Raw genomic sequence first — 14,385 nt, forward strand, 5'->3', positions numbered from 1 at the left:
AGCTGCTAGTCAGTGACTGGATGCCATCAGCTGCTAGTCAGTGACTGGATGTCATCAGCTACTAGTCAGTGACTGGATGCCATCAGCTGCTAGTCAGTGACTGGATGCCATCAGCTACTAGTCAGTGACTGGATGCCATCAGCTGCTAGTCAGTGACTGGATGCCATCAGCTACTAGTCAGTGACTGGATGCCATCAGCTGCTAGTCAGTGACTGGATGCCAATCAGCTGCTAGTCAGTGACTGGATGCCATCAGCTGCTAGTCAGTGACTGGATGCCATCAGCTACTAGTCAGTGACTGGATGCCATCAGCTACTAGTCAGTGACTGGATGCCAATCAGCTGCTAGTCAGTGACTGGATGCCATCAGCTGCTAGTCAGTGACTGGATGCCATCAGCTACTAGTCAGTGACTGGATGCCATCAGCTGCTAGTCAGTGACTGGATGCCATCAGCTACTAGTCAGTGACTGGATGCCATCAGCTGCTAGTCAGTGACTGGATGCCATCAGCTGCTAGTCAGTGACTGGATGCCATCAGCTGCTAGTCAGTGACTGGATGTTATCAGCTGCTAGTCAGTGACTGGATGCCATCAGCTTCTAGTCAGTGACTGGATGCCATCAGCTGCTAGTCAGTGACTGGATGCCATCAGCTACTAGTCAGTGACTGGATGCCATCAGCTGCTAGTCAGTGACTGGATGCCATCAGCTACTAGTCAGTGACTGGATGCCATCAGCTGCTAGTCAGTGACTGGATGCCATCAGCTGCTAGTCAGTGACTGGATGCTATCAGCTGCTAGTCAGTGACTGGATGCCATCAGCTACTAGTCAGTGACTGGATGATATCTGCTACTAGTCAGTGACTGGATGATATCTGCTACTAGTCAGTGACTGGATGTCATTAGCTGCTAGTCAGTGACTGGATGCCATCAGCTACTAGTCAGTGACTGGATGCCATCAGCTACTAGTCAGTGACTGGATGCCATCAGCTGCTAGTCAGTGACTGGATGCCATCAGCTCCTAGTCAGTGACTGGATACCATCAGCTGCTAGTCAGTGACTGGATGCCATCAGCTGCTACTCAGTGACTGGATGCCATCAGCTACTAGTCAGTGACTGGATGCCATCAGCTACTAGTCAGTGACTGGATGCCATCAGCTACTAGTCAGTGACTGGATGCCATCAGCTGCTAGTCAGTGACTGGATGCCTATCAGCTGCTAGTCAGTGACTGGATGCCATCAGCTGCTAGTCAGTGACTGGATGCCATCAGCTGCTAGTCAGTGACTGGATGTCATTAGCTGCTAGTCAGTGACTGGATGCTATCAGCTGCTAGTCAGTGACTGGATGTCATTAGCTGCTAGTCAGTGACTGGATGCCATCAGCTACTAGTCAGTGACTGGATGTCATCAGCTGCTAGTCAGTGACTGGATGCCATCAGCTACTAGTCAGTGACTGGATGCCATCAGCTACTAGTCAGTGACTGGATGCCATCAGCTGCTAGTCAGTGACTGGATGTCATCAGCTGCTAGTCAGTGACTGGATGTTATCAGCTACTAGTCAGTGACTGGATGCCATCAGCTGCTAGTCAGTGACTGGATGCCATCAGCTGCTAGTCAGTGACTGGATGCCATCAGCTGCTAGTCAGTGACTGGATGTCATTAGCTGCTAGTCAGTGACTGGATGCTATCAGCTGCTAGTCAGTGACTGGATGCCATCAGCTACTAGTCAGTGACTGGATGCCATCAGCTACTAGTCAGTGACTGGATGTTATCAGCTACTAGTCAGTGACTGGATGCCATCAGCTGCTAGTCAGTGACTGGATGCCATCAGCTGCTAGTCAGTGACTGGATGCCATCAGCTGCTAGTCAGTGACTGGATGTCATTAGCTGCTAGTCAGTGACTGGATGCTATCAGCTGCTAGTCAGTGACTGGATGTCATCAGCTGCTAGTCAGTGACTGGATGCTATCAGCTGCTAGTCAGTGACTGGATGCTATCAGCTGCTAGTCAGTGACTGGATGCTATCAGCTGCTAGTCAGTGACTGGATGTTACCAGCTGCTAGTCAGTGACTGGATGCCATCAGCTGCTAGTCAGTGACTGGATGTCATTAGCTACTAGTCAGTGACTGGATGCCATCAGCTGCTAGTCAGTGACTGGATGCCATCAGCTGCTAGTCAGTGACTGGATGCTATCAGCTGCTAGTCAGTGACTGGATGCCATCAGCTGCTAGTCAGTGACTGGATGTTATCAGCTGCTAGTCAGTGACTGGATGCCATCAGCTGCTAGTCAGTGACTGGATGTCATTAGCTGCTAGTCAGTGACTGGATGCTATCAGCTGCTAGTCAGTGACTGGATGCCATCAGCTGCTAGTCAGTGACTGGATGTCATCAGCTGCTAGTCAGTGACTGGATGCCATCAGCTGCTAGTCAGTGACTGGATGCCATCAGCTGCTAGTCAGTGACTGGATGTCATCAGCTGCTAGTCAGTGACTGGATGCTATCAGCTGCTAGTCAGTGACTGGATGTTATCAGCTGCTAGTCAGTGACTGGATGCTATCAGCTGCTAGTCAGTGACTGGATGCTATCAGCTGCTAGTCAGTGACTGGATGCCATCAGCTGCTAGTCAGTGACTGGATGTTATCAGCTGCTAGTCAGTGACTGGATGCCATCAGCTGCTAGTCAGTGACTGGATGTCATCAGCTACTAGTCAGTGACTGGATGCCATCAGCTGCTAGTCAGTGACTGGATGCCATCAGCTGCTAGTCAGTGACTGGATGCCATCAGCTGCTAGTCAGTGACTGGATGCCATCAGCTGCTAGTCAGTGACTGGATGCCATCAGCTGCTAGTCAGTGACTGGATGCCATCAGCTGCTAGTCAGTGACTGGATGCCATCAGCTGCTAGTCAGTGACTGGATGTCATTAGCTACTAGTCAGTGACTGGATGCCATCAGCTGCTAGTCAGTGACTGGATGCCATCAGCTGCTAGTCAGTGACTGGATGCCATCAGCTGCTAGTCAGTAACTGGATTCAGAGCTTTAGTCTCATAGAAACAGCTTTAACTGACCTCAGTAGTAAAGTGAATCGGACTGGATTAGCGACTCAGATTAATCGTGTGCTGATGACCATGTTGGTGATGTCATAGTGAGGGGACGCTATGAGCTGGTGATGCTGAGGTTAGGAGGAAAATGGTGGCAGGTCAGGGCTTTGAACTCTTCCTGCTTTGGTCCACACCCTCTGAAAGGAGCCAAACTGGCTTGTCTTTTGAACCAACCAATCAGCTGCTGTTTTGAATGGTTGCCCAGGCAACAGAGCTTTCCCCTCCACCTGGGCCTTGTGTTTGTTCCGGCTGTAGTATCAAACCGCTTCCTCTGTAGTAGTGAGGTGTCTGCGGTCTGCACATGTTGTTCTCTCCTTCACCTTCACTTCCTGATCAACACAGGTTCTCACACCCTGCTTCTGGTTCAGCTCCACGCTGAACAGCTAAGCTAGCTGAGCTCCATAGCTCTCCTCCTGAGAACATCACTCTGACTCGGCAGGCCTCAGGCACTAGAGACCTGTCCACATCACACAGGTCAGTGGGAACATCAAAGATGGAGCACACCTGAGCTGGTGAAGCACTTTGTGGCATGGTGTGACCTGAAGGTCAACAAAACAAGGAGATGATTGGAGATTTCAGAAGAAACAGGAACAAGATGAATCCTGTTAACATCCTGGGAGAAGAAGAGGAGGAGGAGGAGGAGAAATCACCTGGACAACACCTGGGGACACAGCCATGAAGCCGTCTGCAAGAAGGACGGAGCAGACTGGACTTCCAGAGGAAGCTGAGGTCCTTCAGAGGCTGCAGATCTTCTATCATCATCATCATCATCATCATCATCATCATCATCATCATCATCATCATCATCATCATCATCATCATCAGATGACTGAAAGAAGCTCAACCAGCCGATAAAGAAGGCCGCTCTGTTCTAGGAACTCCTTTAGAACCTCTGGAGATGAAGAAGATGATGGACAGCAGTGAGCATCCTCTTCATCAGACTGTTAGACACCAACAGAGGGTCTTCAGTCAGATAGTTCTATAGATCTGCTGCAGACAGACCTCTACAGGAGACCCTTCCTGCCTGTAGCATCATCACCTGCTTAAAAATGAGTTATTGCCACATTAATGAATAAAGAATTCCTCAGTTCTCTGAGATTCACTAGTTCATTCATAGAGCACCAATTCACAACACGTGTCACCTCAAGGCCCTATGCAGGTGATGACATCATCTATCAGGTAGTATAATGATGATGTCACCTTGCTACCTGCTCTCTGGCTCCTCCCACTCAGCTCTTTGCGCTGCTCCTCTAAACCAGCTTTGATGCGGTTCTGGAACCAGGAAGCTCCTCTCAGTCTCCTGCTCCCAGCTGACTCAGACCTCAGATCCAGTCCGAGTCGTAGGAGCAGGTCCTTCACCTCCTGGGACAGATCTACAGGTGAAAGTTTGAGGACTTCAGATGGACTGGTCCTTCTACTACAGGCTTTATTGATTGAATATGAAGGGCCCCCAGAATGCAGGCTGGGGCCATAAGAGAGAGCAGAGGGACAACAGGACATGATGGACCTGCAGCGTGAACGTCTCCAGACTCAGACGTCCAGGACATGATGGACCTGCAGCATGAACGTCTCCAGACTCAGACGTCCAGGACATGATGGACCTGCAGCATGAACGTCTCCAGACTCAGACGTCCAGGACATGATGGACCTGCAGCATGAACGTCTCCAGACTCAGATGTCCAGGACATGATGGACCTGCAGCATGAACGTCTCCAGACTCAGACGTCCAGGACATGATGGACCTGCAGCATGAACGTCTCCAGACTCAGATGTCCAGGACATGATGGACCTGCAGCATGAACGTCTCCAGACTCAGATGTCCAGGACATGATGGACCTGCAGCATGAACGTCTCCAGACTCAGACGTCCAGGACATGATGGACCTGCAGCATGAACGTCTCCAGACTCAGACGTCCAGGACATGATGGACCTGCAGCATGAACGTCTCCAGACTCAGACGTCCAGGACATGATGGACCTGCAGCATGAACGTCTCCAGACTCAGACGTCCAGGACATGATGGACCTGCAGCATGAACGTCTCCAGACTCAGAAGTCCAGGACATGATGGACCTGCAGCATGAACGTCTCCAGACTCAGACGTCCAGGACATGATGGACCTGCAGCATGAACGTCTCCAGACTCAGACGTCCAGGACATGATGGACCTGCAGCATGAACGTCTCCAGACTCAGACGTCCAGGACATGATGGACCTGCAGCATGAACGTCTCCAGACTCAGATGTCCAGGACATGATGGACCTGCAGCATGAACGTCTCCAGACTCAGACGTCCAGGACATGATGGACCTGCAGCATGAACGTCTCCAGACTCAGACGTCCAGGACATGATGGACCTGCAGCATGAACGTCTCCAGACTCAGACGTCCAGGACATGATGGACCTGCAGCATGAACGTCTCCAGACTCAGACGTCCAGGACATGATGGACCTGCAGCATGAACGTCTCCAGACTCAGACGTCCAGGACATGATGGACCTGCAGCATGAACGTCTCCAGACTCAGACGTCCAGGACATGATGGACCTGCAGCATGAACGTCTCCAGACTCAGACGTCCAGGACATGATGGACCTGCAGCATGAACGTCTCCAGACTCAGACGTCCAGGACATGATGGACCTGCAGCATGAACGTCTCCAGACTCAGACGTCCAGGACATGATGGACCTGCAGCATGAACGTCTCCAGACTCAGACGTCCAGGACATGATGGACCTGCAGCATGAACGTCTCCAGACTCAGACGTCCAGGACATGATGGACCTGCAGCATGAACGTCTCCAGACTCAGACGTCCAGGACATGATGGACCTGCAGCGTGAACGTCTCCAGACTCAGACGTCCAGGACATGATGGACCTGCAGCGTGAACGTCTCCAGACTCAGATGTCCAGGACATGATGGACCTGCAGCATGAACGTCTCCAGACTGAGATTTCCAGGACATGATGGACCTGCAGCATGAACGTCTCCAGACTCAGACGTCCAGGACATGATGGACCTGCAGCATGAACGTCTCCAGACTCAGACGTCCAGGACATGATGGACCTGCAGCATGAACGTCTCCAGACTCAGACGTCCAGGACATGATGGACCTGCAGCATGAACGTCTCCAGACTCAGACGTCCAGGACATGATGGACCTGCAGCATGAACGTCTCCAGACTCAGACGTCCAGGACATGATGGACCTGCAGCATGAACGTCTCCAGACTCAGACGTCCAGGACATGATGGACCTGCAGCATGAACGTCTCCAGACTCAGACGTCCAGGACATGATGGACCTGCAGCATGAACGTCTCCAGACTCAGACGTCCAGGACATGATGGACCTGCAGCGTGAACGTCTCCAGACTCAGATGTCCAGGACATGATGGACCTGCAGCATGAACGTCTCCAGACTCAGACGTCCAGGACATGATGGACCTGCAGCATGAACGTCTCCAGACTCAGACGTCCAGGACATGATGGACCTGCAGCATGAACGTCTCCAGACTCAGACGTCCAGGACATGATGGACCTGCAGCATGAACGTCTCCAGACTCAGACGTCCAGGACATGATGGACCTGCAGCATGAACGTCTCCAGACTCAGACGTCCAGGACATGATGGACCTGCACCATGAACGTCTCCAGACTCAGACGTCCAGGACATGATGGACCTGCACCATGAACGTCTCCAGACTCAGACGTCCAGGACATGATGGACCTGCAGCATGAACGTCTCCAGACTCAGACGTCCAGGACATGATGGACCTGCAGCATGAACGTCTCCAGACTCAGACGTCCAGGACATGATGGACCTGCAGCATGAACGTCTCCAGACTCAGACGTCCAGGACATGATGGACCTGCAGCATGAACGTCTCCAGACTCAGACGTCCATAAAGAAGCTCGTCAGGCTGTTTGCGCTGATGACAGCTTTCTGGCGGGAGGTCTGCAGCTCCTCCTTGCCTGCTTGCGTAACGTCTGCGTAGCTGCTTCCTATCATCGTCATTCTGTGGTTTAACGGTTAAAAGTGAGAAGAGTCGCAGACAGTCAGACTGCAGAGAGAGGAGCCGTCGATGGTGAGTCCACACCTGTCTGTCTGTTCAGAGGCTGGAGGTCTGGGTAGGACAGGAGAACAGCTTTAGGTCAGCCTTATGGTCGTCACGGTTACAGCACAGGAGAGGATGCATGCAGTTCACAGAGCAGATTCATTCATGGAGTTATTAAAAAACGTGGGATTAAAACTTTAACTGTTGTTTAAACTGAAATATGGAATCTAGACAGAAATGAACCCTTATATGGGGGGGGGGTAAATGTTTAAGCTCTCACTTTTTCATCAGTTCCTAAAAACTGATGAAGAGTGAATTAGATCCAAAGAGAGAAAGTTTTACTGTCAGGTTTTTATTTTCTAACAGTCAGAACAGGAAATGATGTAACAAAGAGACGGAGAGCCGTAAACATGTTTGTTTTTTCTAGATACATGATCGCCGTAAACATGACCTCCATGGATGACATCATCACAGGAATGACCACTGAGGTAAGTGTCCGGGTACCGACCACGGTACTTCCTGAGCTGGGGGGGTGGGGGTGTCCAGCAGGTGTATTCAGGTGTGTCCTCTGTCTCCTGGTAGGACCCCTTCAGTTCTTCAGCCACCACTGAGGATGATTATGACTATGGAGAGGTTGACAACATCTCCAACCTGATGTGCGACCGCCAGTCGGTGCGGGACTTCAGGAGTCGCTACGAGCCGCCCTTTTTCTGGATCATCACCCTTGTGGGCGGAGCCGGGAACCTGGCCGTGGTCTGGATCTACCTGAGCTTCCGTAAGCGGCTGAAGACCATGACCGACGTGTACCTGCTGAACCTGGCGGTGGCCGACCTCCTGTTCCTGGTCACGCTGCCACTGTGGGCCGCCGAAGCGTCTCACGGCTGGATCTTTGGCCCCGCCATGTGCAAGATAAACTCCGCCCTCTACAAGGTGAACCTGTTCAGCAGCATCATGCTCCTGACCTGTATCAGTGTGGATCGCTACATCGTCATTGTGCAGACCACCAAGGCCCAAAACTCTCAGATGGAGCGCCGCCGCTGCAGCCGGCTGGTGTGCGCCGGCGTTTGGCTGCTGGCGCTGCTCCTCGCCGTCCCTGAGCTGTCCTTCGCCGTCCCTGCCAACTCCTACTGCAGGATGGTTTACCCTTCCAACCTGGGAAACCGCACCAAAATCCTGGTTCTGTCGCTACAGGTGAGCATGGGTTTCTTCATACCCTTCATGGTCATGGCCTTCTGCTACAGCGTCATCATCGCCAAGCTGCTCAAGACTCGTAACTTTGAGAAGCACAAAGCCATGCGAGTGATCCTGGCCGTAGTGGTGGTGTTCATCGTGTCCCAGCTGCCCTACAACAGCATGCTGGTGATGGAGGCCACGCAGGCTTCCAACATGACTGTGACGGACTGCGAGAAGGTCAAGGCCATAGACATGGCCAGCCAGGTGCTGAAGAGCATCGCCTACATGCACGCCTGCCTCAACCCCTTCCTCTACGTGTTTGTCGGGGTCCGCTTCCGCCGTGACATAAAGCGGCTGCTGCACTGCTGCCTGCCACAGTCCACCAAGACCCCCCTGGGGAAGACCAGGAGTCCTCTGAGCTCCACCAGGATCTCGGTGATGTCTGACAGCGATACCTCCCATGCCCTGTCATTGTAGAGAGGCGGCGATTCAACATCCTGTTTATGCTGCATCAGCCTGAATGTCGCAAGATGGGTGACGACAGGAAGAGCTGGCCGTTCTGCTCCAGCTTCAAGATGCATGCTGCTTAACTTCTGTCTCAGCTGTGACTCTGCAGTCTCAAGATCTTCAACATCTAGAACCACAATGACCCTTCAAACCTGTCCGTTAAACCCTTAAACCGCTCAGGAGACTGGTCCGCCTATTTCTGATTGGGGGGAGCAGCATGTGGAGCCATGTCAGCTCCTGACCTTCCTTCCCTTTATGGTCGACCTTCTCCACCTGGAGAGGTCAGACTTTCTGTCCAAGCAGACCCCAAGTTTCATCTCCACATGCAGAACAACCAAGATCTCAGGACTGTTTCATGATGTCATGATGAACTTTATCAGGACTCTCCTGAACTGTGAAGCTTGTTTTCAAACAGAAGCTGGGACTTTAGGAGCTGCTGCTGCTGTGGTGACTGTCCTGTTCTGACCTATGAGGTCACATTGAGCCCAATGTCTGTTTTCTGTCTTATAAATGTGAGTTTTGTGTTTTTCTTTAATGATGTTTAAACCTGTCACCACTGCTAAGGTGTGCCGGCCGAGGCTGCCCAGGGCCCGGCTCTCTGCTGCTGTACAGAATCTGCTGTGAGTTCATTGACTGTACAGGTTTTTATCTTGGTTATTCACAATAAAACCAGTTGAACGTGTTTTCAGTTTGTGAGCCTGAAGATGAAAAGGAACCTTATGAAAGGCGGTCACATCCCCGCCCCCCCCACCGTTCTCATGCAGAACTCTGATCACAAACATCACATGTTTTATTGGAACATCTGAGCTCCAGCGTCATCTGCAGAAAGAGGAAGCCAAACTTTTGCAGAAGTGACACCTAAAGCTTTTTCTCCCTGAAACAGCCGACAACTGACACAACGTTAGTCCTACCAAAATAAAGGCTTTGTCTTGTTCCTGTTTACAAGTTCTGCTCATAGGAAACTGATAGATGACTGAGCAATCACCTGCAGACAGGAAGTGTCTGTGCAGCCGTGATTAACGCTGCAGTGAAACTTCCTGTCCAATGTCAAAACAACCTAAAAACTACGTCAGAGGAGAAATACTGGAGATCAACTGGAGAATTGAACTACTTCACATTATATACAAATACTTCAAAATAAAATCACTTCAAAAGGGAAAAAAGCTCAAATTAAAAAGAAATAGTTTACAAAATTTATAAATTAAAAACATCATAGGTGCTTTATAGTAATATAAAAAAAAAAAAAAAGCATTCTATTCAGTTTATTTCTATAGCTCCAATTCCCATCATGTCATCTCAGGTCACTTTCCAGTTCACCAGATCATCCAGTCAGATTGATTCAAAGTTTTCTATCCAAGGAAAACCAGCTGATTGCATCGACTCATTGACTCTTCAGCAATCCCTCACACTAAGCATGCTTGTAGCGACAGTGGAGAGGAAAAATTCCCTTTGAACAGGAAGAAACCTCCAGCAGAACCAGGCTCAGTGTGAGCGGCCATCTGCTGAGGCCCACTGGGGTTCAAGGAGACAGAAGCAGACATAGAAAAAGAAGCATAGAAGCAGTGATCTATAAACACTTTCTATGTCTGGGAAACAAACAGATGAGCTCTGAGCCAGATTTCCTGTCAAAGCTTTAAAACAGAGAGCATAAAGTTACATAGACATGGATAGACCTTGCATCATGTGGTGAGAGGCATGCTGGCAGAGCGGCCATCTTTGGTCAGACTGAGCTCTAAGCTGAGGCTAGTCAATTGAGCCTAACCCTACTTTATGACTTTAGACACTCTGTGACTCTCAGCCTATGTCCAGATAAATGGACTGACTGAAAACGTTGTTCCACAGGCAACATTGACCAACTGGTTGATCACTTTGTAATTTGAATGATTGTGTTTAAATAAATATAACGCTGATCTAGAATCAGAGCAAATTAAACTTCTTAATGGAACAATTCCTTCAATCCATTCTAAGGCCAATATGATCCAAAACATTTCTCCTTTGGAGGCTGAATTCCATCACTGATTCTTTTACCCCATTTAAAATTTAATTCTGTAACTAGAAGGAAACACAATTCCTAATATTGGAATCTTTTGAAGCATCCCTAAAAAAATTCCCATATCTAAAATATTTTTATCTAAATATTGTTAAACCATATTTGAATGTGAAATATCCTCCTAATTTCTCTTTTTAAACAGCAAAATTAAATCGATATCAATGAGGTGATGATCTAATAACGTTTTTACTGACATTTATATCATGATCGGTTTAACGAATCTGAGCCACATGCAGAGGAACCACTCAGAGAGCACAGAGCAGGTTTATTAAGGAGTCAGAGGAGTGGATGTGGAACTCAGTGAGCTGGTGACCTGGAACTGGAAGTGAGAAGGGGAAGTTCAATGGTCAGTTCAGGTTCTGTGGGAAACTTGGAAGCTCTGATATCTAACGTGGTTTAGAACTCACGTTTGAAGGGGGCCTTGTTAGGCTTTGAATCCAGACTGTGTGGTGAATCCAGAGTGAGGTGCACATGTTGGAGGGCGGACAGGTTTGACCCGCGTAGGACCCGGAGGAGAAATGGAGCGGACTGTCACTCAGATTTCCCATGGGAACTTAAACAGAACATATGGAGGTTTTCCCCTACTCAGTGTGACTCAGTTTATCCTTCCAGGGGGAGAAGGTCCAGGAATCCAGTAACACAGGAAGGCTTCCTGCCGAGGAGCAAAGACAAAAACATGTTAGGCTCAGATAAAACAAAGCTAGGTTAGACTCAGCTAATCTCAGCTTGGCTAGAGTACCCAAAAGAGCGCAGAGAGCAGGTGGAGCGCAGAGAGCAGGTGGAGCGCAGAGAGCAGGTGGAGCGCACAGCTGGCGTTGAGCGCAGAGAGCAGGTGGAGCGCAGAGAGCAGGTGGAGCGCAGAGAGCAGGTGGAGCGCACAGCTGGCGTTGAGCGCAGAGAGTAGGTGGAGCGCAGAGAGCATGTGGAGCGCACAGCTGGCGTTGAGCGCAGAGAGCAGGTGGAGCGCAGAGAGCAGGTGGAGCGCACAGCTGGCGTTGAGCGCAGAGAGCAGGTGGAGCGCAGAGAGCAGGTGGAGCGCAGAGAGCAGGTGGAGTGCACAGCTGGCGTTGAGCGCAGAGAGCAGGTGGAGCGCAGAGAGCAGGTGGAGCGCAGAGAGCAGGTGGAGCGCACAGCTGGCGTTGAGCGCAGAGAGCAGGTGGAGCGCAGAGAGCAGGTGGAGCGCAGAGAGCAGGTGGAGCGCACAGCTGGCGTTGAGCGCAGAGAGCAGGTGGAGCGCAGAGAGCAGGTGGAGCGCACAGCTGGCGTTGAGCGCAGAGAGCAGGTGGAGCGCACAGCTGGCGTTGAGCGCAGAGAGCAGGTGGAGCGCAGAGAGCAGGTGGAGCGCAGAGAGCAGGTGGAGCGCACAGCTGGCATTGAGCGCAGAGAGCAGGTGGAGCGCACAGCTGGCGTTGAGCGCAGAGAGCAGGTGGAGCGCAGAGAGCAGGTGGAGCGCAGAGAGCAGGTGGAGCGCACAGCTGGCGTTGAGCGCAGAGAGCAGGTGGAGCGCAGAGAGCATGTGGAGCGCACAGCTGGCGTTGAGCGCAGAGAGTAGGTGGAGCGCAGAGAGCATGTGGAGCGCACAGCTGGCGTTGAGCGCAGAGAGCAGGTGGAGCGCAGAGAGCAGGTGGAGCGCACAGCTGGCGTTGAGCGCAGAGAGCAGGTGGAGCGCAGAGAGCAGGTGGAGCGCAGAGAGCAGGTGGAGCGCAGAGAGCAGGTGGAGCGCACAGCTGGCATTGAGCGCAGAGAGCAAGTGGAGCGCAGAGAGCAGGTGGAGCGCAGAGAGCAGGTGGAGCGCAGAGAGCAGGTGGAGCGCAGAGAGCAGGTGGAGCGCAGAGAGCAGGTGGAGCGCAGAGAGCAAGTGGAGCGCAGAGAGCAGGTGGAGCGCAGAGAGCAGGTGGAGCGCAGAGAGCAGGTGGAGCGCAGAGAGCAGGTGGAGCGCACAGCTGGCATTGAGCGCAGAGAGCAGGTGGAGCGCAGAGAGCAGGTGGAGCGCAGAGAGCAGGTGGAGCGCAGAGAGCAGGTGGAGCGCAGAGAGCAGGTGGAGCGCACAGCTGGCGTTGAGCGCAGAGAGCAGGTGGAGCGCAGAGAGCAGGTGGAGCGCACAGCTGGCGTTGAGCGCAGAGAGCAGGTGGAGCGCAGAGAGCAGGTGGAGCGCAGAGAGCAGGTGGAGCGCACAGCTGGCATTGAGCGCAGAGAGCAGGTGGAGCGCAGAGAGCAGGTGGAGCGCAGAGAGCAGGTGGAGCGCACAGCTGGCGTTGAGCGCAGAGAGTAGGTGGAGCGCAGAGAGCATGTGGAGCGCAGAGAGCAGGTGGAGCGCACAGCTGGCGTTGAGCGCAGAGAGCAGGTGGAGCGCAGAGAGCAGGTGGAGCGCAGAGAGCAGGTGGAGCGCAGAGAGCAGGTGGAGTGCACAGCTGGCGTTGAGCGCAGAGAGCAGGTGGAGCGCAGAGAGCAGGTGGAGCGCAGAGAGCAGGTGGAGCGCAGAGAGCAGGTGGAGCGCACAGCTGGCATTGAGCGCAGAGAGCAGGTGGAGCGCAGAGAGCAGGTGGAGCGCACAGCTGGCATTGAGCGCAGAGAGCAAGTGGAGCGCAGAGAGCAGGTGGAGCGCAGAGAGCAGGTGGAGCGCAGAGAGCAGGTGGAGCGCAGAGAGCAGGTGGAGTGCACAGCTGGCATTGAGCGCAGAGAGCAGGTGGAGCGCAGAGAGCAGGTGGAGCGCAGAGAGCAGGTGGAGCGCAGAGAGCAGGTGGAGCGCACAGCTGGCATTGAGCGCAGAGAGCAGGTGGAGCGCAGAGAGCAGGTGGAGCGCACAGCTGGCATTGAGCGCAGAGAGCAAGTGGAGCGCAGAGAGCAGGTGGAGCGCAGAGAGCAGGTGGAGCGCAGAGAGCAGGTGGAGTGCACAGCTGGCATTGAGCGCAGAGAGCAGGTGGAGCGCAGAGAGCAGGTGGAGCGCAGAGAGCAGGTGGAGCGCAGAGAGCAGGTGGAGCGCACAGCTGGCGTTGAGCGCAGAGAGCAGGTGGAGCGCAGAGAGCAGGTGGAGCGCACAGCTGGCATTGAGCGCAGAGAGCAGGTGGAGCGCAGAGAGCAGGTGGAGCGCAGAGAGCAGGTGGAGCGCAGAGAGCAGGTGGAGCGCACAGCTGGCATTGAGCGCAGAGAGCAGGTGGAGCGCAGAGAGCAGGTGGAGTGCACAGCTGGCGTTGAGCGCAGAGAGCAGGTGGAGCGCAGAGAGCAGGTGGAGCGCACAGCTGGCGTTGAGCGCAGAGAGCAGGTGGAGCGCACAGCTGGCGTTGAGCGCAGAGAGCAGGTGGAGCGCACAGCTGGCGTTGAGCGCAGAGAGCAGGTGGAGCGCAGAGAGCAGGTGGAGCGCACAGCTGGCATTGAGCGCAGAGAGCAGGTGGAGCGCAGAGAGCAGGTGGAGTGCACAGCTGGCGTTGAGCGCAGAGAGCAGGTGGAGCGCAGAGAGCAGGTGGAGCGCAGAGAGCAGGTGGAGCGCACAGCTGGCATTGAGCGCAGAGAGCAGGTGGAGC

The 14,385-nt window shown here is 52.9% G+C and overlaps 1 protein-coding gene and 1 long non-coding RNA gene across 3 annotated transcripts; one reads left to right on the top strand and one right to left on the bottom strand.

Annotated features, from left to right (window-relative positions):
• The first annotated feature begins 6,749 nt into the window (after positions 1-6,749).
• On the top strand, positions 6,750-9,496 carry ccr9a (chemokine (C-C motif) receptor 9a). 2 transcript variants are annotated; one of them, XM_038275393.1, is made up of 3 exons: positions 6,750-7,164; positions 7,562-7,622; positions 7,717-9,496. In XM_038275393.1, exons 2-3 carry the CDS (start codon positions 7,566-7,568, stop codon positions 8,782-8,784), a joined length of 1,125 nt encoding a protein of 374 aa, XP_038131321.1. In that variant the 5' UTR covers positions 6,750-7,164; positions 7,562-7,565; the 3' UTR covers positions 8,785-9,496. The 2 variants fall into 2 exon arrangements, with proteins under 2 accessions (XP_038131321.1, XP_038131322.1); XM_038275394.1 differs by lacking the exon at positions 6,750-7,164 and adding an exon at positions 7,207-7,230.
• A 1,628-nt stretch (positions 9,497-11,124) lies between these two features.
• LOC119776796 lies at positions 11,125-11,513 on the bottom strand. The gene is made up of 2 exons (XR_005279828.1): positions 11,272-11,513; positions 11,125-11,183 (listed from the first exon to the last, which is right to left on the bottom strand). It is a non-coding gene; the product is annotated as an uncharacterized LOC119776796 (long non-coding RNA).
• Between the last annotated feature and the right edge of the window lie 2,872 nt (positions 11,514-14,385).

This window comes from Cyprinodon tularosa, unplaced genomic scaffold (genome assembly GCF_016077235.1).
Source record: "Cyprinodon tularosa strain WSP-4 unplaced genomic scaffold, ASM1607723v1 ctg958, whole genome shotgun sequence".
NCBI classification, from domain to species: Eukaryota; Metazoa; Chordata; class Actinopteri; order Cyprinodontiformes; family Cyprinodontidae; genus Cyprinodon; species Cyprinodon tularosa.